Raw genomic sequence first — 25,882 nt, forward strand, 5'->3', positions numbered from 1 at the left:
TCTTTTACCTCCTCAATATAAGAACAAATGCACTTATTTTAAGAAAAAAATTACTATCTACATTTTGATTTTTTTCCAGTGTAGCTGCTGTAAATGACTCTTGCGTTTTTAAAATAAAATTAACTTCCTGTTTGGGCTTTCATTCTTTGGCATTTCTCTTATTTCTGCCACCTGCTGGACAGAACTGTAGTGCAGTTATCTTCAGAGCTCCATCATTCGTCATCAGGGTAATATTTATTAAAAATATAAACAAGAGGTTAAACAGGTCCTTTAAGTAAAAAACTCAAATACATACTGTTGCTTGTTCCTTTGCTGTTCAAACATCCAATTTCTCATGGTTTATTTTAAATTGTTGAACAACTATTTTCCCTGAGAAAAGTAAATATGCAGATCACTTTGTCATTAGAAAGACTTCTGGCCAAAAATGTTCCAGTTTACTTTTTGGGGAGGGGTGAGGAAAATGAAAAGAAAAGCTTTCCAGCCCCAAATACTCCGTCTGTGTGACCCAGTTTCTGCACGTTTCAAATGACGTAAAACCAAAAATAGCGTGACAAGCTAAGGACATTAACTTAGATTACAAGTGAGGACCAAGAGATGGAGAGAGGGGTAATGGGGAGGTTAAGGAGGGGATTTATGTTTATGTCCGCTCCTTTTCATCGTATAACATCTGAAACATTTTCTGAACTGTGTCAAAAGACATAATGAAGAAAAATGAGAGCATGTAAAAAAAAAAGAAAAAAAAAGAAAAAGATGGGTACATTTTATTTATACAACAGGAGAAAAGCAGTTTATGTAATAGCCTTTAACGTGAGCCCACATTCCTCTCTGCTCCATTCACCCCTCCCCTCTTGCTACCATCCATTTGGGCACGCAGGAGCACCCCATCTCTGAACCGCTCAGCAACTCTAATCCTACGTTTCACTGTTGCTCACAGAAATCTCTCAAGGGCAGATTTAATGATGGTGATAAAAACCAAACAAAGAAAACAACATTCCAACATAGTGGGGCTCTTTGACTTTAACCAACAGTTCGCCTTAAATCAAGCTTAAATTAGAAAAAGGCAACATTCTTCCAAGAGATTTTCATGCCTTTATATTTACACACAGGCGCATTATAAGGGAATCTTAACCCCTACACATTTTGATATTTTTTCCATTTCCATTCAGGACCTAAATACAATACAGTGCCTTAGGAAGTAATAAAGCTGTTCTGTTGAGTCCTTGTTTTTAATAGGAAAGTATAAAACCCAGCTCTGGTTCAGAGATAAAGTAATTATTAAGGTAGGAAAAATGAGATGTTTGGCTCCACCTCAGGTGGGATAACTTTTTGTGCCGTATTTTCGCGACTCTAGGGCGCATATAAACGTCTTTTTTTCCCTCAAAATGTGCGGCGCGCCCTATGTGTGTTGTTACTGCGGACGTTGTTGAGACCACCATGAGAACGTTAAAGGGGGAAGTGTGGGCGTGGATTGGCTGCCACGCAAATGGACAGAAACTGCCACTTATGGTGATTTTTAAGCGAAAGATTTTGCCTAAAGAGACTTTTCCAGCTGGAGTCGTTATAAAGGCAAATGAAAAGGGCTGGATGGATGAGGAGATGATGAAAGCGTGGCTGAGGGAGGTGTATGTAAGGAGACCAGGTGGTTTTTTTCCACGCATCACCATCGCTGTTAATCTGTGACTCCATGCGTGCCCATCTCACAGCCGATGTGAAAAACAAGGTGGAACAAATGAACGCTGTGCTCGCCGTTATCCCGGAGGTCTGACAAAGGAACTTCAACCGCTTGACATCGGTGTGAACCGGCCGTTCAAAGTAAGGCTGCGAGCGGCGTGGGAGCGATGGATGACAGACGGAGACCACAGTTTCATGAAAAGTGGAAGGCAGCGCCGGGCAAGTTACGCCACCGTTTGCGGATGGATTTTTGATGCTTGGGCTAACGTGTCTGCTGGCTCTGTTGTTCGAGCTTTCCCAAAAGCCGGCATCATTTCCGAGGAGCAGCACGGCACGGAAAGTGACTCTGACAGCGAAGAAGGGGAAATTGGCGTGTCTGATTTGGCGCAGAAACAGAGGATGATGACTTCGATGGGTTTGATTAATACTTTGTAATAAATACATGAATAAAGCACAATCATACTCAGTTTTGCTCCCGCTCTATTTCTAAATACGCAGTAGAGGTATTTAAACGTAGTAGAGGACATGTACATGTACACATAACTGAGACTGCGCCTTTTAGTACGGTGCGCCTTATGGTCGTGAAAAGACGGTAGTTGGTTGTGTGTTCTAATAATCTCACTTTTATGAAAGAGTGATATTTCTTAAAGAAAGAAATGCAAGTCCAGCATGCATTTAGTCATAGTGGTAGTCCTATTGTTCTGTGAGAAAGAGATATTGCTCAGAGCAGATGAAAAAAGTTTGATGGAGCTAAAACATAAATATGGATGGAAATGCCTCAGAGGCTGAACAAGACTTCAGGTTCGCCTGACAGCAGAACAACATTTATCACAACTGTTGTGAGGTTTCTGGTTCTAAAGTGACAAAATGTAGAAAACTTCAGGGGTAATGAATACTTTTGAAAACTTTGAATGAATGAATGAATGAATGAATGAATGAATGAATGAATGAGTAAATAAATAGACTCTCAGGCTGAGCTTCTATAGGTTCCAGAGTGCACATGTCCACCCATAAGCATCAATCAAAGACATTCCCACGTAAACTCGGCCACAATTAGTCCTGTGGTAAAACACCAAGGAAACTGCAGCCACCCATAGCCGTTTCCTTGGCAACCTTATACGTGGGATCTGGCTGCTTGAGAAGCAGACTGTAGTTTAAAAAAAAAGGGTAAAGACTTGGCCGCAGACAAGGAATGATGTGACTGGACGTCAGCCAGCTGAGTGCTTTGGATCCCCATTATTCCTCAACCCCAAAACACCCATCCCCCCACACATCATCTGTGGCTCTTTTATTCTTTCCTTTTAAAAGATTGTTGCTCTGAATCTACGGCAGAGAAATATCTGCTCTATCAGGCTTAATGTCATAGTGACAGCTAAAAAGACAGAGGTTCTCCATGTGGCTCCATCCTTTTAAAACAAGTCTGCAGAGATGAAGAAGGAAAAAAAAGCTGACATAGCTATAGCCAATCTCTACCTATTCCCCTGTTATCACCATGGAAACACAGCTACATCGTTAACACCTGTCTTTGTCTCCCTCTCTCTCTGCAGTCTCAGATCAGAGGTGGTGAGAGACGCTGACGTCACTGGGTCTGCTGTAGCCATGTGCTCAGATGTCACATGGCTCTAAGAGAGAAGGAGAGGGAGACTGCATGAACTGGTTTCTATGAGCACGGGTGGCAGAAGAAAAGAAAAACAAAGGGTTTGGGGCTCTAGCTGTTGAACATCTAAAAAGCAGCAAGATGATCTAAATCCCTTTCAAAGAAAACCTACCTGGAATTCAGCAAAGATGTTTTGATCATGGATAAGACAGAATGTTTAATATGCTTTCAACAACAATCACATAGCCAGATAATGCTAATATACTGTGGTTTAGATATTTCAATGACAAGGAAATAAGGTGAAATCCAAAAATGCATGAATAATAAAGGGTGAGATCCCAGTAAAGGCCATAGACTGAGAAGAGCCGCTCACTGCTGTCAAGGTTTAAAAAGCTCAAACTCATAAACTCCAATGATTTCCTAATTATTTATTAGCAATTATTAGAATACTTGAAAGAATCAAAGGTCTCATCGACTGCATGTAGCATTAAATAATATGGTGTTGCCCCTCCCCCACCTGTTGATGCACAGTGTAGATCAACTTGCTTAAGGAAGGAAAAAAAAAGATAAAACTGCTGTTTAAGACGATTTTCTAGTCAGGAGAACCACTACCATGCCCAAGAACTACTACTATTTCAGTTTCCGTTTTTTTAAAGAGTTTATTTGTTTATTTCTTAGCTAAATGGTAAAGACTTCTTAAGAACATCACCCTAAATAGGTCCTCTAATCCCTTTGTGTTGCTTTCCCAGGGGATTCCTGTTCCCTGTGATTTCTCTGCTGGTCGTGTTATGAACTAATTCCCAAATCTCTTTGCCTATTTTAGCTCCTCTCACTAACTTTCCATTGCGCAGCATACTGGACTTCAAATGTCAATGAATTCATCGCAGAAAAAAAAAAAAAAAAAAGACACTGCAGCACTCACTGTGGCTGTCCTCCATCTACAGGGTTTCTAAACATTTTACCCAACATAAACACCATGCAATCCCTTCCAGCTATAATTCTTCGCCCAAATAAATTAAACTTTAATGATGATTGCTTTACTCTTTCGACTTATAACTCCATCCAGTTCTATAACTATAAAGATATCGGTTTCTGTGCAGCGGCCCATTTAGACTCATGTTTATAAAAAAAATAAGCGTACCAAGCCGTAGCATTGTTCCTCAATCTTATGACATGGAATTTACTGGACGGTATTAGACTATACATTACATCCAGCTTTCAGTAAACTGTTAACAAAACATCAGTTGTGTACAAATTGCACAAGCAATATCCCAAAGTTTCTCCTAGAGTGAAAACCAAGGGATTCAGGTTCACAAAAAGGAACAAAACAGCCTTTTTTTCCCAAAACATTGAACCTACTGACCTGTATGTAGCGGAGTGCACTGCGCAGAACACTGAGGTTAGAGGTTTTCTTTTCATCCACGTTAGGGACGTTCTTCTTTAGCGTCTCGAAACATTCCTTCAGGTGTGCTCTCCTGCATTGTTTGGAAGATAAATCATAGGTTAGTTAAGCAAAATGGAAGTATTCACAGTAACAGTAATGGATGTTACTCTTGAAAGACAGCTTGTGATTTTAAATTGGTCTGTACTGCATTTTATGACGTTCAAAGGCCAAAAACTATGGATGTGCCAACGCACAGTAAATTAAGAAATGAGCTGCAAAAAAAAATAAAAAATGCAGTAGAAAAATGGTGCAAACAAAAGATGCTGCAATCACTACAAACAGAAGCAAAAACCTACAATCGAAAAAAACAAAAAATCCTGCAACCGCACAAGGAAAATTATGCATATAGTGAAAAAAGGAGGAGCAAATTGTTACACATAAAAGTGCTCCAGACCACTAGAGGGAGTAAAACAAAGAACAAATCATATCAGACTTTTTGCAGCTCGCTTCACCTTTTGCTGCACCTGTCAGCCCCACTTATCTCTATTTATTCCCTGGATTGCCAGAAAAAAGTGAATCCACCGGCCGGCATGTTGGTACTCCCCACTCCCACAGAGATGCGTAGTAAAAATGCCTACCGTATTTTCACGACCATAAGGCGCACCGTACTAAAAGGCGCACTCTCAGTTATGTGTGCCATTTCTGTATTTAACACACACATAAGGCGCACTGGACTATAGGGCGCGTTTTTTATATACAGGTACATGTCCTCTACTACCTTTAAATACCTCTACTGCATATTTAAAAATACAGCGGGGGCAAAACTGAGTATGACTGTGCTTTATTCATGTATTTATTACAAAGTATTAATCAAACCTGGGAGCTGGCTGTGAGACAGACACATCGCAGATGACACAGCGCTGCGATCACTCCTAAATTAACTTAAAATCCTGAAACCTGCCGACGGAATATGTTCGCTTTTATTACCGGTATCCTGGTGCCTGCAGTTTAAATTATTTAGATGAAAAACACCTGCCAGCCACCGTGGTGAACCCGGAGGCTGCCCGGCCTAGAGGCTGCTGGTGAAGGGATTTCTACTGTCGGTGCACCGCTGGTATGTGGGGGTCTGAGCGCCTCCGACAGAAATAGATAATCTGGATGAACTGACTGCAATTATTAAGTTTTCAGGTGGACTTTCTCACTTAAAAACATATTAAAACTACTTTATTCCCACTGATCACAGCAAATATAGCTGCAAGATTTAGATTATTTAGATGAAAAAACACCTGCCAGCCACCGCGGTGAAGAGGAGGAGACCCGCCCAGAGGCTGCTGTTGAATTAAGTTTTCAGGTAGAAAAATAGAGCGGGAGCAAAACTGAGTATGTTTGTGCTTTATTCATGTATTTATTACAAAGTATTAATCAACCCCATCAAAGTCATCATCCTCTGTTTCTGAATAAAACAGCTGCACTAAATCAGACATGCCAATTTCCCCTTCTTCGCTGTCAGAGTCACTTTCCGTGCAGCGCGGCTCCTCAGAAATAATGCCGGCTTTTGCAAAAGCTTGAACAATAGAGCCAGCAGACACGTTAGTCCAAGCATCTACAATCCATCCGCAAACGGTGGCGTAACTCGCCCGGCGCTGCCTTCCACTTATCGTGAAACTGTGGTCTCCGTCTGTCATCCATCCCTCCCACGCCGCTCGCAGCCTTACTTTGAACGGCCGCTTCACACTGATGTCGAGCGGTTGAAGTTCCTTTGTCAGACCCCCCGGGATAACGGCGAGCACAGCGTTCATTTGATTCACCTTTTTTTCACATCGGCTGTGAGATGGGCACGCAGCGATGGTGATGCGTGGAAAAAACCACCTGGTCTCCTCACATACACCTGCCTCAGCCACACTTTCATCATTTCCTCATCCATCCAGCCTTTTTCATTTAATATAATATGTCATCAGAGCGCTGTGTCTGTCTCGCTGTCAGCTCCCAGATCAGCTTCTCTGATTGGTTGATGCTGCGCGTCCAGCAGCAAAACTTCAATTTTTCCATCTCGAGCAGCAGCAGCGCGTTGGCGGTGCGTCAGATGCTTAAACGCTCCCGACGCTGCACCTGCTGCTCAAAACGCGCTGCAGGACCTTTTGCTGCGCCTATACGCGCGTCAACCATTGACTTTGCATGTAAACTCGCTGCTTCTGCTGCACCTGCTGGGTCCGGTTCACACCGATGTCCAGCGGTTGAACAGCGAGCACAGGGTTAATTTGTTTCCCCATGTTTTTCACATCAGCTGTGAGATGGGCACGCATGGAGTCACATATTAACAGCGATGGTGATGATATGGAAAAAAAACACCTGGTCTCCTTACATTCAGCCACTCTTTCATCATCTCCTCAATGAGGTGGTCTCAAAAGTCGCAGTTACAACACACATAGGGCGCACCGCACCATAGGGCGCACTGCACATTTTGAGGGAAAAAAAAGACGTTTAAGTGCGCCTTATAGTCGTGAAAATACGGTAAGTTAAAGTAATCTACTGATGCTATGAAACACCTGTGTGTGTCAAAGTGATGAATTTATCTTTATTTTAAAAGTATTACGTTTCCCTGAATATGAAAACATCATCTTTGTTGGCTGCTGTAGCGCACGCATTGTTTATATTGGGATCGGGCTAACTAGGGAGCACCAATATGGCGGCCGGTGGCTTGACTTCAACCCCGTACTATCAACGGGCAATCAGTAATTCACTGAATAAATAGAGATAAGTGGTCAGCCCCAGTAAAGTTTGTAATTTTCACAGACACCATTCTATATACCTGGATGCAATAGTCAAGCTTAACTCTTGAAGATTTCAAACCAGCTGCAGCAGAAATCTATATCTAGACTCACCTGTTCTTCTCCAGCTTATTATGCACTTCTCTGGTTCCCGCTCTGCAAAAAATGTAAATGATGAAATCTAAACATGAACCGACTCCAGAAGTTAAACAAGTTACAGCGTTCGGAGACATAAACTCACCCTCCAGGTCTCCTCTTCACCTCCATCCCACTCATATCCTCTATCGTCACTCCGTTAGGGCGGGGCTGAGGCGTGGGTAGAGCGTGATGGGGAACCAGTGCATGATGGGAGCCAGAGCCGTTGGTATTAACAGAGGCTGGGTATTGAATCTGTACCTGAGGCTGTGACAGAGTGGGCTTTATGTCCATTTGCTCCTGGACGGGTTCCATTTTGATTTGGGAGGAGCACAACAGGTGATGAGAGGCTGGGTATTGAATCTGTACCTGAGGCTGTGACAGAGTGGGCTTTATGTCCATTTGCTGCTGGACGGATTCCATTTTGATCTGGGAGGAGCACAACAGTTGATGAGAGGCTGGCGGCGGCTTTTGCTCCGGAGAGGGGGAGATGCTCTCCTGCTTGACAGGCAGGGGGCTGCTGAGCGACGTTGCAGCCGCTGCAATCGGCGTCATAAGTGGAAGGGGGGGGACAGATGGCGTCGCATTGACGACTGGGACCATTGGGATGACCGCAATGGGAACTTGTGAAGGTGGGAGGGCATGGGGCGGCGGGGCAGGAGGGAGATGCGGCTGCTGGCGCTGAGCGTCGTCGGCCCAAGCATTGTGGTTGGCTCTGACAGGCAGAGGAGACGCCACAAGTTCCACATGTTTAGACTTGGCCTGTGTGCTGACGGCCTCCTTCTCTTTACACGGCTCGTCCTCTGCAGGAGAACAAAAGACAACTCTGTCAGGGAAGATCTCAGAGGTCATTTCTGCACAAAACAACATCATGAGCTCTCAGCTGCATATCTATCAAGATTATGACTCTGAACTGATAGGACTGACAGAGAGAGCAATCATCACCAAGAGGCCTATAGAAGCCCTGGAGGAATCAGCTCAGATTAAAGTAAATATCAGGACAGCCATTAAACTGAGAGAAAGTTGAAAAAGGTTAATTTTAAACTTTGTCACGTGTCCTTAAAGGAATAGTACACCCAAAGCATGATTAGCCTTCATTTTCTTCATTTGTTTTGGACCTGTTCACTTCCTGTTTGGATTAACTGAGTGTGCAGCTGTTCAGAGGATCTCCATCTGAAGTTAAGTTATTTTCTCTGTGATATCTCTGTATCTAAGTAACTCTAACTGACTACTTTAAAACATAGCACCTTCTGCTGCACTTTTCTACTGAGCACTTGTCAGTTTCACACGGTTTTATTTCTGATAGCAAGGAGTAGCTAGCCTAGGCTAGCGCTAGCTTAGCATTGCTATGGCTTCTCTCTCTCCCTCCCTTGACTCTTTTCCAACTCTTCCTTCTTCCTCTCCTCTCTCCTGCTCTCTGTGTCAGATGTTCAGTTATTCCTCTGCCTCCTTTAGTGATAATGGGATGTGTAATAAGTGTAGTATTTTTGTAGCTTTGGAGGCGAGGGTGTCAGAGTTAGAATCCAGGCTTCAGGCTGTTGAACATCCAGGAGTTAAAGTAGGCCCCCCACGTAGCTGTCCTCCAAAAGTGCCTGAGCAGCCAGGCGATTGGGTAACTGTACGCAGAAAGCGTAGTCGTGGATCTCTGCCCACTGGTCACCACCAACCCGTTCACGTTTCTAACCGGTTTTCCCCACTCAGTGACACACCCACTGAGAAGCCCACTCTGGTGATTGGCAGCTCCATAGTCAGAAACGTGGCATTAGAGACACCAGGGACCATAGTCAAATGTTTGCCGGGGGCCAGAACGGGCGACATCAAATCCTACCTGAAACTACTGGCTAAGGATAAGGTTAAATACAGTAAGATTGTTATTCAAGCTGGTGGTAATGACACCCGGTTACGCCGATCGGAGGTCACTAAAATTAGTGTTGCTTCGGTGTGTAAGTTTGCCAAAAAAATGTCGGACTCCGTAATTTTCTCTGGTCCCCTCCCTGATCTGACCAGTGATGACATGTTTAGCCGCATGTCGTCATTCAACCGCTGGTTGTCTAGGTGGTGCCCTGAAAACAACGTGGGCTACATTAATAATTGGCAATCCTTTTGGGGAAAGCCTGGTCTGATTCGGAGAGACGGCATCCATCCCACTTTGGATGGTGCAGCTCTTCTTTCTAGGAATCTGGCCACATTTATTAGTCCTCCAAAACCCTGACCACCCAGGGTGCAGACCAGGAAGCAGAGTTGTAGTTTAACACACATCTCTGCAGCTTCTCTACTGTTACCCACTCTTTACTCCATCCAGACAGTGTCTTGCCCACGACCAAAATCTAATAAATTAGCAAAGATTCCCAAAGGAGTAAATCATGATAATCTAATTAAAATCAAAATAACTCCAATTGGGGAAAAAGTTAAAACAATTAAATGCGGTCTGTTTAACATAAGATCGCTTTCCTCTAAAAGTCTACTAGTTAATGACTTGATTTGTGATAATCACATTGACTTGTTTTGCCTTACAGAAACCTGGCTGCAGCAAGAGGATTATGTGAGCATAAATGAGGCAACTCCTTCAAGCTATTTAAATTTTCACATCCCCAGAAGTTCTGGGCGAGGAGGAGGAGTAGCAACAATCTTCCAGTCTGACTTACTGATTACTCCCAAAACAATTAATACCTACAACTCTTTTGAACATTTAACCCTTAATTTCCCTGATCCAAATTTCAAGGCAAGAAAACCTCTTCTTTTTGTAACTTTGTATCGTCCACCAGGTCCTTACTCTGAATTTTTAGATGAGTTTTCAGAGTTCCTTTCTGATTTGGTATTAAATACTGACAGGGTCATCATAGTGGGAGATTTTAACATCCATGCTGACATTGAAGGCGATAGCTTAAGAGCAGCCTTTAATGCTATCTTAGACACTATTGGCTTTGTTCAAAATGTGAATAGTCCCACGCATTCTCATCTTCATACTTTGGATCTTGTGCTGACATACGGCATAGAATGTGAAGAAATAACAGTATTTCCTCACAACCCTGTCCTCTCTGACCACTTTCTAATAACCTTCAGGATTACTTTAACAGAGTTCTCCTCCCCCAAAAGAAGGTTCAATTTTAGTAGATCTTTATCAGATAGTGCAGTTATAAATTTTAAAGAATCTGCTTCACTTTCTCTCTCCTCTGTGTCACTGAGCAGTGCTGCAGAGTGCAAAAGCTTAGCTTATTCCCCTTCACAGGTTGATGATTTTGTTGATGGGGTTGCTAGTTCTCTGCTTATTGCCTTAGACAACGCAGCTCCTTTGAAAATGAAAACCATTAAAAATAGAAAGCTTGCTCCTTGGTTTAATGCAGAGCTGCATACTTTGAAGCAAAATGCTAGGAAACTGGAGAGAAAATATCGCTCCACAGGCCTGCGAGAGTCCTTCCTAGTCTGGAAAAATGATTTACTGCTGTATAAGAGGACCCTTTGTAAAGCAAGAGCAGCATACTTCTCCTCATTAATAGAAGAGAATAAGAATAATCCTAGATTTCTTTTTAATACAGTTGCCAAACTCACCCAGAGCCATAGCTCTGTTGAACCGTCCATTCCACCTGCTCTTAGCAGCAATGATTTTATGGGATTCTTTATAAATAAGATTGATCTTATTAAAAATAAGATCATAAGCACTCCTCTATCCGCGATTGTACCTGAGGTAGTCATGGAATCTGAACCGGGTTTAGACTGCTTTGATCCAGTTGAACTCTCTGAATTAGCAAAATTATTGTCTTCATCTAAGCCTTCAACTTGTATGTTAGATCCAGTTCCAACCAGGTTATTTAAGGAGGTATTCCCTTTGATCTCCTCCTCCATTTTAGATGTGATTAATCTATCTCTGTTACAGGGATATGTACCTACACTGTAAATAATATCCGTAGAATTAACAGTAAATTCCTGTAAAATCATGACATAAAAAAACTTTAGATGCAAAAACAATGAAGCATTGTGTAATTTACAATGATAAACTGTAAAACTCCTAACCAAATAAAACTGTTCATTTTACAGTAAGAATATGTTGAATAGATCAGAATTTTTTGTATAATTAGCAAATTAATGTAATTTAAACACAAATTAACTGTAATGCCAAAAAAAAGTCATACAGTTAAAATTACATCATTGCCCTGTTAAATAAAAGTCAGTGGCCTAGGCCCTTTGGCACATTTCATAAAACGAGTTGTTGCCTCGGCAACCGCCCGAGCCGCTTGTCGCTTGGACTGCCGTTACCAATCAGCTACCTCTGGAATCCCACAGTCAGAGAGCACTGAGTCCATTAATGGTACTCATCATAAGGGGTCTTTGGGCTGCGCTTCGACTGATCCCTAACCTAATTTTGTTTACCATTTCGTAAAACTCTAAACCAAATAAAACTGTTAATGTGTTGAAAAGACAATACTTTTTTTTTTGAATAAATTAGGAAAGGGAAGCTTTATGTAGGTCTAGTTAACACGGGATGCCTATCCATGATATTTGAATGGAAAACACAGCTGAATCAAACCATGGCCATCTGGAAGAGGACTTATTGAATTGATTCGCTGCTCTACATATATTGGAATTTTTCATGGAACCAATCATTGGTAAGTAAACAATTCTATTTTCTGTTTATTCCTGCTATGTAGGTTAGTTTATTTTACAAATACTTTGTTCTTTGCAGGAGAATATCAAATTATTTTGGTTCAATGTTAGCTCCGCCCATTCACAGGCTGTATTTGCGCATCAGCGTCAGCGTCCCACGCAGTGGCTACTAGCTAGGTTGGTAACACGTGCGTGTTCGGCTCTGTGGCAGTGGCACTTAACAGACACCAAGTTTGAGTAAGTAATGTCTCTGGTTCTAGCATCAGGTTAAGTCAAAAGACAATTTTGTGAAACAAAACAGCGCGTTTTTATAGATTTCAATGGCTGATAGGCGAACTTCACATTGCTACTGGCTGCTAGCAGCTAATAGCTATTTAGCCTGTTTCAAGCTCCCCACGCCATGATTCAGTAAGTAATGTCTCTGGTTCTAGCATCAGGTTAAATCAAAAGACAATTTTGTGAAACAAAACGGCGCGTTTTTATTGATTTCACTGGCTGATAGGCGAACTTCACGTTGCTACTGGCTGCTAGCAGCTAATAGCTATTTAGCCTGTTTCAAGCTCCCCACGACATGATTCATTGTCATTTTTGCGGGAGAACATTGCACACGTTAAAAGGTTCTGTGTTGCATTGTAGGGTTGTGATGTTCCATTATGTGGAGGATACTTGCCTGGCTAGAGAAGTGGACATGAACAGAGTGCCCTTGACTCCCACCATTGTTGTATGTGGTAAGTTACCCTCACTCACAAATATATCCCAAATTTCTTCATTTCTAATTTAAATTATGTTCATGCATCATCTGTAATTGTTTTTGTCTCAGCTGTTAATTTCAAATACCCCCACTCATTCTCTCACACACTCACTCACACATTCACATGAACACTCTCACACACACACACACACACCTGCCTTCCAAAGACTGAACACATGCTCTCTCATTCACACACTGACCTCTATCTCTTAATTGTTTCAGTTTTTTTCAGATGTTTTTTTTTCATTTGCATACATATAGTACACACACTTGTTTTTACACTTGAGCTACGAGTCACCCCTTGCTCACACTGGCTCCGGTGCAGTTACCGAGCCGACGGAGACCGCAACTCCCGCACACCCCCTCTCACACCGCCCTTTTGACTACGGTGCGGTGCGGCTCTGCGGCTCCGGCAACAGGTCCGGAGATTTAACAGAAGTTCACTTGAGTTCACGTAACTTCACGCGATAACACGGCCCAAATAAAGGATTTTTGCGAGAGCTTGTTGCGGAGGGCTCCGGCACGCCGCAAGGATAGCTTTCTTGCGGAATTTTCTGCAGCGCCGGAGTGTCTCGGTAACCGCAGCCGGACAGCTCAGCAGCCGGTGAGAGAGGTTTACGTCTTTTTAATGACTTGGAATCACTGCGGCGCCGCACCCACCGCACCGCAACGGTAAGACCGGAGTCGGTGTGAGCCTGGGGTTACTGACATGTTAAAATGTTACCTAAATTGGTGACCAAAGTCTGACCATGCTGAGCATGAATCAGAATGTTAACACTGAACATTTTGGGTTGCACTACATGTTTCAGGTAGTCAATGTATTTCCGTACATTGAAAATGCAATGGAAACGTATTACAGGAACATGACTCTCCATGAACTAGGGGAAGATGCAATGCAATTTGCAATGTTTGGAAATACACTGACTACCTGAAACATGTAGTGCAAAATTTTCAATGTAAACATTCTGATTCATGTTAAGCATGATGAGACCTTTAATAATATATATATATTTTTAAAGTTGCATTATGTGGGGGGTACACGGTTGGCCCCTTAGCTCCCCGCCTACCAGTTAAACTTTAATTAATGGAAAACTGTAACCCATATTCTCACCTTTTTTGTCTTTTCCTTTGTACTGATTTGACTGGTTGAGATGGTTGTATCATTTATAGTGGTATATGTGTTTCTTCTCTCTTCTGTTAACCTAGATGTTTCTTCTCTATTAATCCGGAGAAGGGGACGAAAGTGGAACAAACAAAAACAAAATGGCTCCATGTGAATCCAAGAGTCCTTACTTTGATTCAGGACTTCTCAGACCATGAATGGCAAGCTATTTAAAAAGGTATGTGTGCTAGTGCTAATGCTACTGCTGTCCTTGATTATTGACTGACTTTACTAATGAAACTAATGGAGATTATGTATTTCTTTCTCTTCTCTATTCCATTAGTTGTTCCTTCAAGTGACTGCAACAGTGAACACCCATATGTTTCTCTAGATGTTCTTCTAGAAGCAATGCAGTTGCATGTTAATCTAAGCTTCTGTAACTTGGTTCATGACCTTTTCAACCATGAATGGCGAGCTGTTTGAAAAGGTACAGTACAGGCCAAAAGTTTGGACACACCTTCTCAATCAATGTTTCCTTTATTACCATGTCTATTTCCATTGTAGATTCTCGTTGAAGGCATCAAAACTATGAATGAACACGTGGGAATTATGTTCAATGCATCCAGAGAGTATTCACACCCCTCTCAATGTTTCAGCATTTGTTGCATTGCAGTCATGTCCTTCAGTCAAATAAGTTTATTTTTTCTCCCTGATCTAGGATCCGTGCCCCATAATGACAGCAAAATACAGAATTGTTGAAGTTTTGGCAAATCGTTAAAAAAACTGAAATATCCACATGGGCATAAGTATTCACACCCTAGCTGTCATTATGGATCACTGAGTCTAGATCAAGGAGAAAAAAATAAACTTATTTGACTGAAGGAGATGACTGCAATGCAACAAATTGTGAAACATTGAGAGGGGTGTGAATACTTTCTGGATGCATTGAACATAATTCCCACGTGTTCAGTGTACGTGTGCTAATGCTAATGTTGTCCTTGATTATTGACTGACTTTACTAATGAAACTAATGGAGATTATGTATTTCTTTCTCTTCTCTATTCCATTAGTTGTTCAAGTCACCGCGACAGTGAACACCCATATGTTTCTCTAGATGTTCTTCTAGAAGCAATGCAGTTGCATGTTAATCAAGCCTTTACCGTGATTCTCAAGCTCTCCATGAATGGCGAGCTGTTTAAAAAGGTGTGTGTGCTAGTGCTACTGTTATCTTTGATTATTGCTGACTTTGCTAATGAAACTAGTGGAGATTATTGTTTGTTTCTCTTCTCTATTCCCCTAGGTGTTCCTTCAAAGTGATGGAGCCGATGAACACCTATATCACCTTTTTTCGTGGCTCTATATTAACAAGGTTCACATTTATTCACTCACAATCCCTCTCTCTCACAAACACAAGTGCGACCACACACACACACACACACACTAATGATCTCTTTCTCATTATTTTTTCAACAATAAATTTGCATTATTGTGAATTGTATATTGTCTGACGAGTGGTTTGTTACAGCCTGACTTTTCATTTAGAAGTAATTTGAAGCAATGTAGATAGTAAGACTGTAATATATATATATATCCTGTTGTTTTTCCAGAATGATTTTGTTAAAAATACAGTACAAATGTAAACATCTTTAAAAAGAAATGTTGTTTTTACGGAAAAAAACTGGCAGCTGTGGTTGCCAGAATAACCCCGTTAAAAATACAGTACAAATGTAAACAACATTACAAAACAACTTGTAAATTTCACGTCCTAAAACTGCTTATTGTACATTGAATAACTGCAAAATGTACATTTTGTCATAATTTATTGTACATTAAATCCCAGTAAAATGTACAAGTTGTTCCGTAATGTTGTTAACAGTTTTGTTGTATTTTCTACGGGATTATTCTGGCAACCACAGCTGCCAGTTTTTTACCGTAAAAACAACGGATTTTTTTTTACAGTGTAAAGCTTTTAAGGTTGCTGTAATTAAACCTCTGCTTAAGAAACCGTCTCTTGACCCAGATGACTTGGTCAATTATAGACCTATATCCAATCTTCCTTTCTTATCCAAAATTCTTGAGAAAGTAGTTGCCAAACAAGTTTGCGATCACTTCCACCATAATGAACTTTTTGAAGAGTTTCAGTCTGGCTTTAGAGCTCATCATAGCACTGAAACAGCTCTGGTGAAAGTCACTAATGATATTCTCATGGCCTCAGATAATGGACTTGTATCTGTGCTCGTCCTGTTGGATCTTAGTGCTGCATTTGATACAGTTGACCATAATATTCTTTTAGAAAGACTTGAATATTTTGTTGGAATTAAAGGAACAGCACTAGACTGGTTTAAATCTTATCTATCTGATCGAATTCAGTTTGTTCATGTTAATGATAGATCTTCAACACGCTCAAAGGTTACCTGTGGAGTCCCACAGGGATCAGTGCTAGGACCAATTCTCTTTACTTTATACATGCTCCCAATTGGTAGAATTATTAGACAGCATGGGATTAATTTCCACTGTTATGCTGATGATACCCAGCTATATCTGTCTATAAATCCAGATGAAGCTAACCCATTACATAGATTACAGGCATGTCTTGAAGACATAAAAACCTGGATGACTCTTAACTTTCTGCTTCTGAATGCAGACAAAACAGAAGTTATAGTCTTTGGACCAGAGTCTCTGAAAAAGAAACTGATTAGCCAGTCACTTCATTTGGATGGGATTAAACTGATTTCAGATAATAAAGTAAAAAATCTTGGTGTTATTTTTGATCAGGACCTGTCATTTAAATCCCATATCAAAGAGGTTTCTAGAATTTCCTTCTTTCATCTGAGGAACATTGCAAAAATTAGAAATATCCTGTCCAGGGGTGATGCTGAGAAACTAGTCCATGCATTTGTTACTTCAAGGCTGGACTATTGTAATTCTTTACTATCAGGAAGTCCACAAACTGTAGTTAAAAGCCTTCAGCTGATCCAAAATGCTGCAGCCAGAGTTCTAATGAAAATTAAAAAGAGAGATCATATCTCGCCTATCCTGGCTTCTCTTCATTGGCTTCCTGTTAAATCAAGAATAGAATTTAAAATCCTCCTTCTCACATATAAAGCCTTAAATGGCCAAGCTCCATCTTATATCAGAGATCTGATTGTTCCTTATGTTCCTAACAGAGCACTTCGCTCTCAATCTGCAAGTTTACTAGTGGTTCCTAGAATTTCTAAAAGTAGAATTGGAGGCAGATCTTTTAGTTATCAGGCTCCTCTCCTGTGGAACCAACTACCAGTGTTAGTCCGTGAGGCAGACACCCTGTCTACTTTTAAGGCTAGGCTTAAAACTTTCCTTTTTGATAAAGCTTATAGTTAGGGTGGCTCAGGTTATCCTGAGCAATCTCTATAGTTATGCTGCTATAGGCTTAGACTTTTGGAGGACATAGGGACCCCCATTTCATCATTCTGCTTCATTCTCTCTCTGTTCTCCTATTCTACAGAATCTGTCAGTTCAATCTCTAACCTTCTGCTCTCTCTGCTTTTCCTCAGAGTAGCTTTGCCTCGTCTCTTCCTGTTTGGCTGTGACGTCATCCTGGAAAGAAACATCAGCTGTGCTGCTTCCATCAACACCCTTGTTTATAGATGTTGGAGATCGGCCTGTTTTCCAGTGTGGTCCTGTTTCTCTGACTGTGACTGAGTGGATGTGCTCTCTTCGTCCTCTGGCATGGGAGCTGCCTTGGAGCTCGTCTGCCTGGCTGTGTGTTTCCTGGACGGGGCCGCCTTTTACAGCTGCTTTTTGTATCTCTGCTTCTGTCTCCTTGAACCCCAGTCGGCCTCGGCAGATGGCCGCTCACACTGAGCCTGGTTCTGCTGGAGGTTTCTTCCTGTTAAAAGGGAGTTTTTCCTCTCCACTGTCGCTACAAGCATGCTTAGTGTGGGGGATTGTATTTGAGTCAATGAGTCAATGCAATCAACTGGTTTTCCTTAGATAGAAAACTTTGTATCAATTTGACTGTATGATCTGGTTGAACTGTAAAGTGCCTTGAGATGACATGTGTTGTGAATTTGGCGCTATATAAATAAACTGAATTGAATTGAATTTTCTACTCACCCCCATGCTGAACAACACTCTGGAGTACTTTTTTGATATCTCAAATGCATCTGGAGATCTGGGAGGCTTCTTGCTGTCTGCTGACTTTCAAATAATGGAGGTCTATGGCGCCCGAGGCAGAAAGGTCCATAAAAGTCCACAAAAAACGTGTCAATATTCCTCCATACTGCTCGTCCAATGTATTCCAAGTGTCCTGAGTGGGTAGCGTCCATAATTTACTCGAAACGAAGTCATTTAGAATGTTTTTAGAGCATAAACAGTAGTGTATAGGATTTCCTGAAAGCGCGTGCGTGCGCGTTCACGACGCTACAGAAACCGCGGCAGACCAAACCAGATGAAAGTGCGCATTCAGCGTCTGCTCTGCCGATAATGCAAGCGTAGAAGAAGAAATGTGCTGTTTACCTGTGCAAAGAAAGAAACAACGAAAGAAAAATGTCTGAGGACTTCAGTTTTGAGGAAGAGCATGAGTTCTTTGCCGAGCTGAATGCGCACTTTCATCTGGTTTGGTCTGCCGCGGTTTCCGTAGCGTCGTGAGCGCGCTTTTAGGAAATCCTATACACTACTGTTTATGCTCTAAAAACATTCTAAATGATTTCGTTTCGAGTAAATTCTGGATGCTACCCACTCAGGACACTTGGAATACATTGGACGAGCAGTATGGAGGAATATTGACACGTTTTTTGTGGACTTTTATGGACCTTTCTGTCTCGGGCGCAATAGACCTCCATTATTTGAATGTCAGCAGACAGCAAGAAGCCTCCCAGATCTCCAGATGCATTTGAGATATCAAAAAAGTACTCCAGAGTGTTGTTCAGCATGGGGGTGAGTAGAAAATGAAGGCTAATCATGTTTTGGGTGTACTATTCCTTTAAGAGTTCAAATCAAGCATGTAAAAGTCAATGCACTGAAAAACTAACCCTGTACTTTAAACACAATTTGATTAAATATGACGGTATAGCGATATGGTGGTGCTTTTTATCAGCAAGACTAAGTTGGAGGTAATGGGAAGATCAATGGAGCTAAAAATCTATCTTTAAAAATCAAAACAACCAGTCTGAAGCCGCATAAGTCTTCAGAAAACGGCTACATTTGCAATATGACTGAATTTTTTTTAAAGGCAATTTCCAATTCCCAGAGGTTCCTGTTTTTAGGTAAGGTTGTATTTAACGAGACAAAGACACCAATTCTTTAAGTTGAATGTGCTGCTAACTGCAGAGGAAAATTTAAATAAAATTGCTAGGGATGCACGATATTGGGATTTTGGCCGATATCCGATATGCCGATATTTTAAAACTCATGTAGCCGATAACCGATATCGATACTGATGTTAAAGCTGGACAAAAATAAGTAGTCATTGAAAATAGCAGTTTTGTTATCCATTTCTGACACTTATAAATAATATACTCAAATATATTTTTATATGCTGATATCAAATTGATTTTTAAAAACGCGGTATCGATCTATTTTACTTTCAAAATCTCGTGAAATTTAATTGTTCTGTTACAAACTCTCGTGATATTTTGCAAATTCTTCTGAGATTTTGTTAGTAAAATAGATCGATACCGCGTCAATATATCAACATATAAAAATATGGCAACATTTCGTGAATTTTCGGGGGATTTCGTAGCATAATGATGACATATAGTAATATTTCATTAGTAAAAGAGATTGATATGGTGTTTTTAAATGGCAATATATCAGCATATGAAGACAGTGTGATATTTTAATGTATCAATATTTTTTCCCTTCGTCTTTAGAAGTTTTTAAGTCTGTAAAAAAGAAGTTTTTGAGGAAGAAGAAGCAGTAGTATTTTTTTTTTTTTTAAGACTTTAGAAACTGCTGATCAAATATCGGGTTAAGTATCGGTGGGGTGGCCGATGTCCGATATTCAGTTTTAAGGCCAATACAGGCCGATACCGATAGGGGGCCGATTATATCGTGCATCCCTAAAAATTGCAATTGCAACTCAGTTATTTAACAAAAATTGTGCAGCCCTTCTATGGACAGAATGGAGGTTCATCTTCCAGCAGAACAGACACCAACAAATAAACAGGTGTATATGAGAATACATTTATTTGTTCAAACATCCTAAGATTAAAGCCTGCTAATATGAGGCAAGAAAAGTCACATTTACACACTTTCCTCCTGATCTGACTGAGCTATTTGGCAAACTGTGGATAATAAAAAAAATCCAGATGAGCATACCTGGTTAGACCAACATACCCATAGTCAATACCCATTTATACCTTCAGTTTTGTTGGAAAAATACCTCAAAGCGAATATTTCCCTTTAGCAATGTACAAAAAAACAATTTAATTACTTAGTTTTTTTTTTGTTTTTGAAGCGTATGGCGACCTAACCTTAAATGTTTTTTTTTTTTGTACATGACTAAAGGGATACATGCCCATTGACATAGTTTAAAGTCTGTTTTTCGTACATAACTAAAGGGATAAACACAAATCTGAGGTCTTGGGCATGCGTACTGACTATGGGTATGCTGTGACGGGTTATGCTGATCTGAAAGAACACCAGCACAATCGTAACCTGTTTGGATTATTACTTTACACACTTTCGGTAAGCAGGCATAATGTCTGTCCACATTACAATCATGTACGGCGCTGTCATGGGTAAATCTAAGGAGAGTTAGAACAGTGTGCTTGCGCTCCGAGAGGGCTCAAAGAACCCTGTGCGATCGCCACAGCTGCCACTCTGAGTTCCTGAGCAAACTGCTCCCCGGGCGCCACACAATGGCAGCCCCTCTCCAAGGGGCTGGGTTAAAAGCATAGGTAAATTTCTCCATTGTGACATCAATAAAGTTAAATTATTGTAGTTATCTTAATGTCTGAGGAAACACAGTGATGTTTAATGAATGCAAATTCTTCTTAGGAACTGGGAGAAAACATTAGAAAACACTGAAGATTACAGCTAGTTAAATAATGGCCATTAAATGACCTAAGCAAACCCTGGCTAACCCTAGCAATGTCATCCGGTCTGTAAAGTCAACTTTACAACACTTTGTGCAAACAAACACAAACAAGGAATGACATCATAGGGGAAAGGGAGTGGGTAGAAAAACAAGAGAAGCTGTGTTTGACCAGAGATCAGCTCTGTGATTGGACGACTCCAGCACTGAACACGGCTCCAGCCCTGGGCGACTTCAGGACACTGATCAACAAGGAGACACTCAGTGGGGGTGGAAAACCACTCGCACTGCCGCGTCCTGAAAGTGAGCAGGAATCTAAAGCATTGAAGAAATTAAACATGCACACAGAAGCTTCCCACAACACACGCCTGCACAGCGATGCGAAGTGAGCAGCCAGTGAACACTGCAGCACCAGGCTCAGAGGGATGTGTGTGTTACCATGGAAACGGTTACATAAAAATAAAAAAATCAGAGGATCCCAGGGATTTCTCAAATCTGTCTGTGCCTCCCAAACAGTTCCAACACTTTATAAAAGAACTGCACCAAACAATCAAAAGGCCTGGTCGAATATCAGGAAACACTTTGGTTTCAGTTCTGCATGACTCGGCAAAGCCCTGATGGTGCAATTTCCTTTCAGCTGGGAAAACCGTTCACTCCTAAGAGAACCTGCACCACTGGATACCGTCGTCACGATGACATGCCAAAAATAATAAAAGTTCACCTTTCTGCTCAATTTGCTCTGTTTATCATCATTTAGTGTTTAGATGAGAGATTGTAGCTGTAAACCCAGACATTAAATTGACTCATTATTTTACTATTGACTATTTAATTTGACTTACAAATGTAGAGTATTGTGATGCATGTTAAACATTAGCATAGAGCATTTATCTCATATCATGTACAACTGAAATGTGAGCTGTAAATTACACTAATGAATACTAAAAAAAAAAAAAAAAATAACCATTGATTTAAAGTAAGTTTCTATGTTACACAAAGAATGGACTGTTTTGCGACTATAGGAAATAATATCCATCTTAAGAAGGTCTTTCATAGTCACTTCAGATTGATAAAGGCCAACAGTCTGTGCAAAATAAAAAAGAGTCAACTTGCCTGAATCTGAGTTTAATTATGAAATGCTTCAGAAACATAATTCAAATAAATACATTATATGTGAGATTTAGGTGCTTTAGGGCTTATATTTCCCCAATAGGGTAAAAAAAATTAATACTTTTCAGTGAATCAATATTCATAAACGCTGTATCTGGATACATAGTCATTTGGCATGCTAAGGATACTAAAATCAACTTTTGCTTATTTATGCGATTGTTAAATTTAGACATCTGGAATATCTGCAGATATAATAATACCTCAGACAACATTAAAAAATTGTCAGTTTGGGTTTTATTTGGGTTATTTATTTTGCATTCATTTCCACAATGATGTAATTAGTATCCTTGATTCTGTTGAGAAAGAATGCTCCACATTGAGGTGAATAGAGGGCACATTTTTCATGATAAACATATCAAACATTATGTAAGTCCTTGAACTACAAAATGATTCCTTAAATCATTTCGTACTTCAAAATGATCAAGGAATGAAATGATTCCTTAAATCATTTATCTCCATGCTATCAAATTTGGTATCAAATATTGAATATTTCTCTGGGTATTCAAATAGACTTTACACTCTTTTGTGATGTGACAACCCTAGCACCAATAACCTAATCAAAAATGGCGGCCATTACCTTTAACTAATATGCATGTATAATGCACTGATCAGGATGTGAAATGTTTTTTTTTTCTTAAATAGCCTCATGAACTGCTTAGATAATAGTGTTGACTTCAAGGTTTTATACAGTTTAAAACTATTCCTGACATTTTGAATTGAAAAAGCTTCCTGAATGGGAAGCAAAAGGTCTTCTAATCAGATAATTCACGTATGAATCAATATTCCACTTCATAGTAAAATCAACTTTAGGGGTTTCTGCAACAATTTAAAAAGAGAATTATGATCACGTGACACATGTGTTACACAGTTATAGCATTTTTATTTCCATATACTGTCAATTGTTTAAAAAAAACATTACATTATGGACAATTTATGATGTTATCAGCAAGCAGAATTTATTTCTTTAAGAGAATAAAACTAAAATATGAAATAAAGTATTGTCCCTCCCGATTTCTAAGCATCAGCTCTTGGGTTTTAAACAACTAACATGGTCCTTAAAGAGTAAATACAGCACAGTTCATCAGGACTTGTTATCAGCTGATAAACTTATCCTCATCTGGTTTATACCTGGAGATAAACAGGGAGTTGCCCTACTTACTGACTCCCTCTGACCCTCCACTATGTGAGCCCTACAGAATGGGACGGGCGGGGCCCACAAGAGCATGGATGTGCGAGTTTGCGCATGCGCAGAGCGTGTATTTGTGGGAGTCATGGGGATGGGGTGTAGTGCACGTGGTCGGTGTGGGTGGATCTTAGCACGCGGCATGAAGCAAAGGAAGGGGTGTCTGACACGTCATCAGCGGGATCAAGACACACAAAGCACCCCCCCTTTGACCTAATCACCACACATTGCGCCCCACTTATCAGGTTCCATTCCAAACAAAATGAGGAACGACCGTTCCCTGTTAATGGTTCCCTCGCAACAGAAACAGAAATGAGAGGAGCGCGTGAGGGGGGGGTGAGCCCCGCCCTGAAGCCCGTGTGTGTGTGTCATAAGATATCTGAGCAATGTCAGACTATTATGTAAAGAGCAAGCCTCTCTGCTCGACACCGCCCTGCCGGTGCCCACCGAAACAGCATAATAAAAACGAATCCACTTAAATTAGTTGTATCACATTATATTCAATCTGGTACGATCAACGTTGATTTATGAGCTTTTATAAAATACTTGAGAGAATGGATTGTTAACACCGCATAATTAAAATAATAAAAGAAAAAATAGTAGGTTTAACTTTCGGATTCCAAGACAGATTATTTTTAAAAGGATCATTTGTACTGAAAGGAAATCCTCTGCTATGCTTCCCTTTGCACGCAGACGCGCGCGCGTACGGTGAGTCACAAGGGTGCTGACACACACACACACAAACACACACACATACATACAGGGGCGCGCAGAGAGGTAGTTTAGAAAAACATTCCTGGCCATTTCCGCCTTCAGGTTCAATGATCAATGCATGATCCAACAAGTCTGACCGGTGAAAGTGGTATTTAATCGGCGGCAGAAAGCCTTTCAGATCCCGCCCAGCAGCAGACAGACAGGCAGGTTTAACACTACAGCCGCAGCTCTCCCAAAATGTCCCTCCGCTCCGCTAAGTTTACTGCTCAACTCACCGAGTCTGGTTTGTTGTTGCTCGGCTTGCCATTCCAGGTACCTGGCTGCCTCCAAAAGTGTGTCGATACTCATTTCGCGTAAACCTTGACGGCAGGGGCGGGGGATAGGGGGGGAGGGAACCCGGTGGTCCGGGAAGGAAAAAAGAGGGGAGGGTAAATGAAAGTAGTGCCCCGGTATAAAGCGTTGCGTGCACGGGCTTACACCCGTGTGAACCTCCTTGTGTGGTTCTCCAGCAAACAGGCGGCTAGCTTTTTTTCCCCAATCCAGCCAAACAGAAAGTAGATCCCCCACCAATTACGTATTTTAAAAAAAGGAAAGGAAAAAAAAGATTGCAACAAGATGGCGAAGCGAGCGCGAGAATACACACACAACAAGGCGAGTCGTGTTCTCGGTAAGCTCCGCCCCTCCCGGATTCCTGCCCCGCCCTTCTACTACAGCCACCCCTAAAACCCGGCGACCACTTCACGCCTACCGCCACCTCTCCGACGTTTTTCACAATAACTAAGCGGTCAAACTATTACATTTATCCTACAACTAAAACAAATATTTAGATTAAATATCTAGAAGTAACTCAAATCGACGTGTGGCATCGCTTTGCACACAAACGTTATCCGATGACGTCGGTGATCCTCCGCGCTTTTGCTCCAGCCGTTAACCCGCAGCGCGTGCAGAGCGATCAGAAGCCAGTCAGCCAATCAGCGCTCAGAACAACAAGGCATGGTGCTGGTCCACATGGGCACCCGCCCGGCTCGACGAGGAGCTTATTTGCATGGCGAGAGCGTGACTGGCCACCCTGCTGTCTCCAGATCAGTGCTGTCATTCAAACGAACAGGGGCGTGGTCCGCTGTACAGCGTGGAAGTGGGCCCTATCTGAATGAGCAGCTGACTGCAGTCTGTACTGTCATTTTACCACAGTAAACACGGACATAAAAGAACAATTTATAATCATCCTGTCTTATTATGAACAGGAATGATGCTGTGATATTTTACATTGCATTAAATGATTAATAAAAAAGAAAATTTCTTTACAAAAAAAAAGAGTACTTTACTTTTTTTCTTTTTTATATCCATGATTGGTTGTAAGACTGGGCCTTAGGGGCCAGTGCCCCTTTAGAACTGGTCCTGGCCCCTGTAACAAAGCCTTGGACTAATTATTCTTTTATTGTTAGGTTTATTTTATTGTCATAGAGCTGGGGTCTTCAGTGTTTTCCAGGCCAAGAACCCCCAAACTGATGGCCTCCATTTATGCCTCCATTTATCTGTTTACTACAGTGTGTTTAATTTATGTTAATGTGTATTAAAAGACATTTCAATTAGAGGCAAAACATTGCAGGGGGGAATATAAAAAAAAAAGTCTAATCTACTGAAAATTTCATTGATTAGACTGTTGAAGACATCTGTCATAGAGAATAACATAAAAGAGATTCCAAATCATACTTCCTGAGTGATTTCATATTAGTTTTAACTGCATTAAAAGATAATGTTTTTGCCAAACAATAATATAGATTTATTTT

General features: G+C 41.1%; 1 protein-coding gene and 1 long non-coding RNA gene across 3 annotated transcripts in view; one reads left to right on the plus strand and one right to left on the minus strand.

Annotated features, from left to right (window-relative positions):
* LOC119794008 (max-binding protein MNT-like) overlaps positions 1 to 24,711 on the minus strand; it is a 28,257-nt gene extending 3,546 nt beyond the window's left edge. Inside the window, exons 1-4 of one of the 2 annotated variants that reach the window (XM_038301341.1) lie at positions 24,368 to 24,708; positions 7,662 to 8,358; positions 7,535 to 7,576; positions 4,632 to 4,743 (exon numbers count right to left, since the gene is read on the minus strand). In XM_038301341.1, the coding sequence (XP_038157269.1) occupies positions 4,632 to 4,743; positions 7,535 to 7,576; positions 7,662 to 8,358; positions 24,368 to 24,440 (924 nt within the window). In that variant the 5' untranslated portion in view covers positions 24,441 to 24,708. Of the gene's footprint in view, positions 1 to 4,631; positions 4,744 to 7,534; positions 7,577 to 7,661; positions 8,359 to 24,367 lie in introns of both variants that reach the window. The other variant, XM_038301342.1, reaches the window with a different exon arrangement.
* LOC119794009 lies at positions 12,822 to 15,471 on the plus strand. Its single transcript, XR_005282170.1, has 5 exons — positions 12,822 to 12,885; positions 14,115 to 14,248; positions 14,354 to 14,497; positions 15,081 to 15,213; positions 15,311 to 15,471. It is a non-coding gene; the product is annotated as an uncharacterized LOC119794009 (long non-coding RNA).
* Positions 24,712 to 25,882: the final 1,171 nt, after the last annotated feature.

This window comes from Cyprinodon tularosa, unplaced genomic scaffold, assembly GCF_016077235.1.
Source record: "Cyprinodon tularosa strain WSP-4 unplaced genomic scaffold, ASM1607723v1 ctg466, whole genome shotgun sequence".
NCBI classification, from domain to species: domain Eukaryota; kingdom Metazoa; phylum Chordata; class Actinopteri; order Cyprinodontiformes; family Cyprinodontidae; genus Cyprinodon; species Cyprinodon tularosa.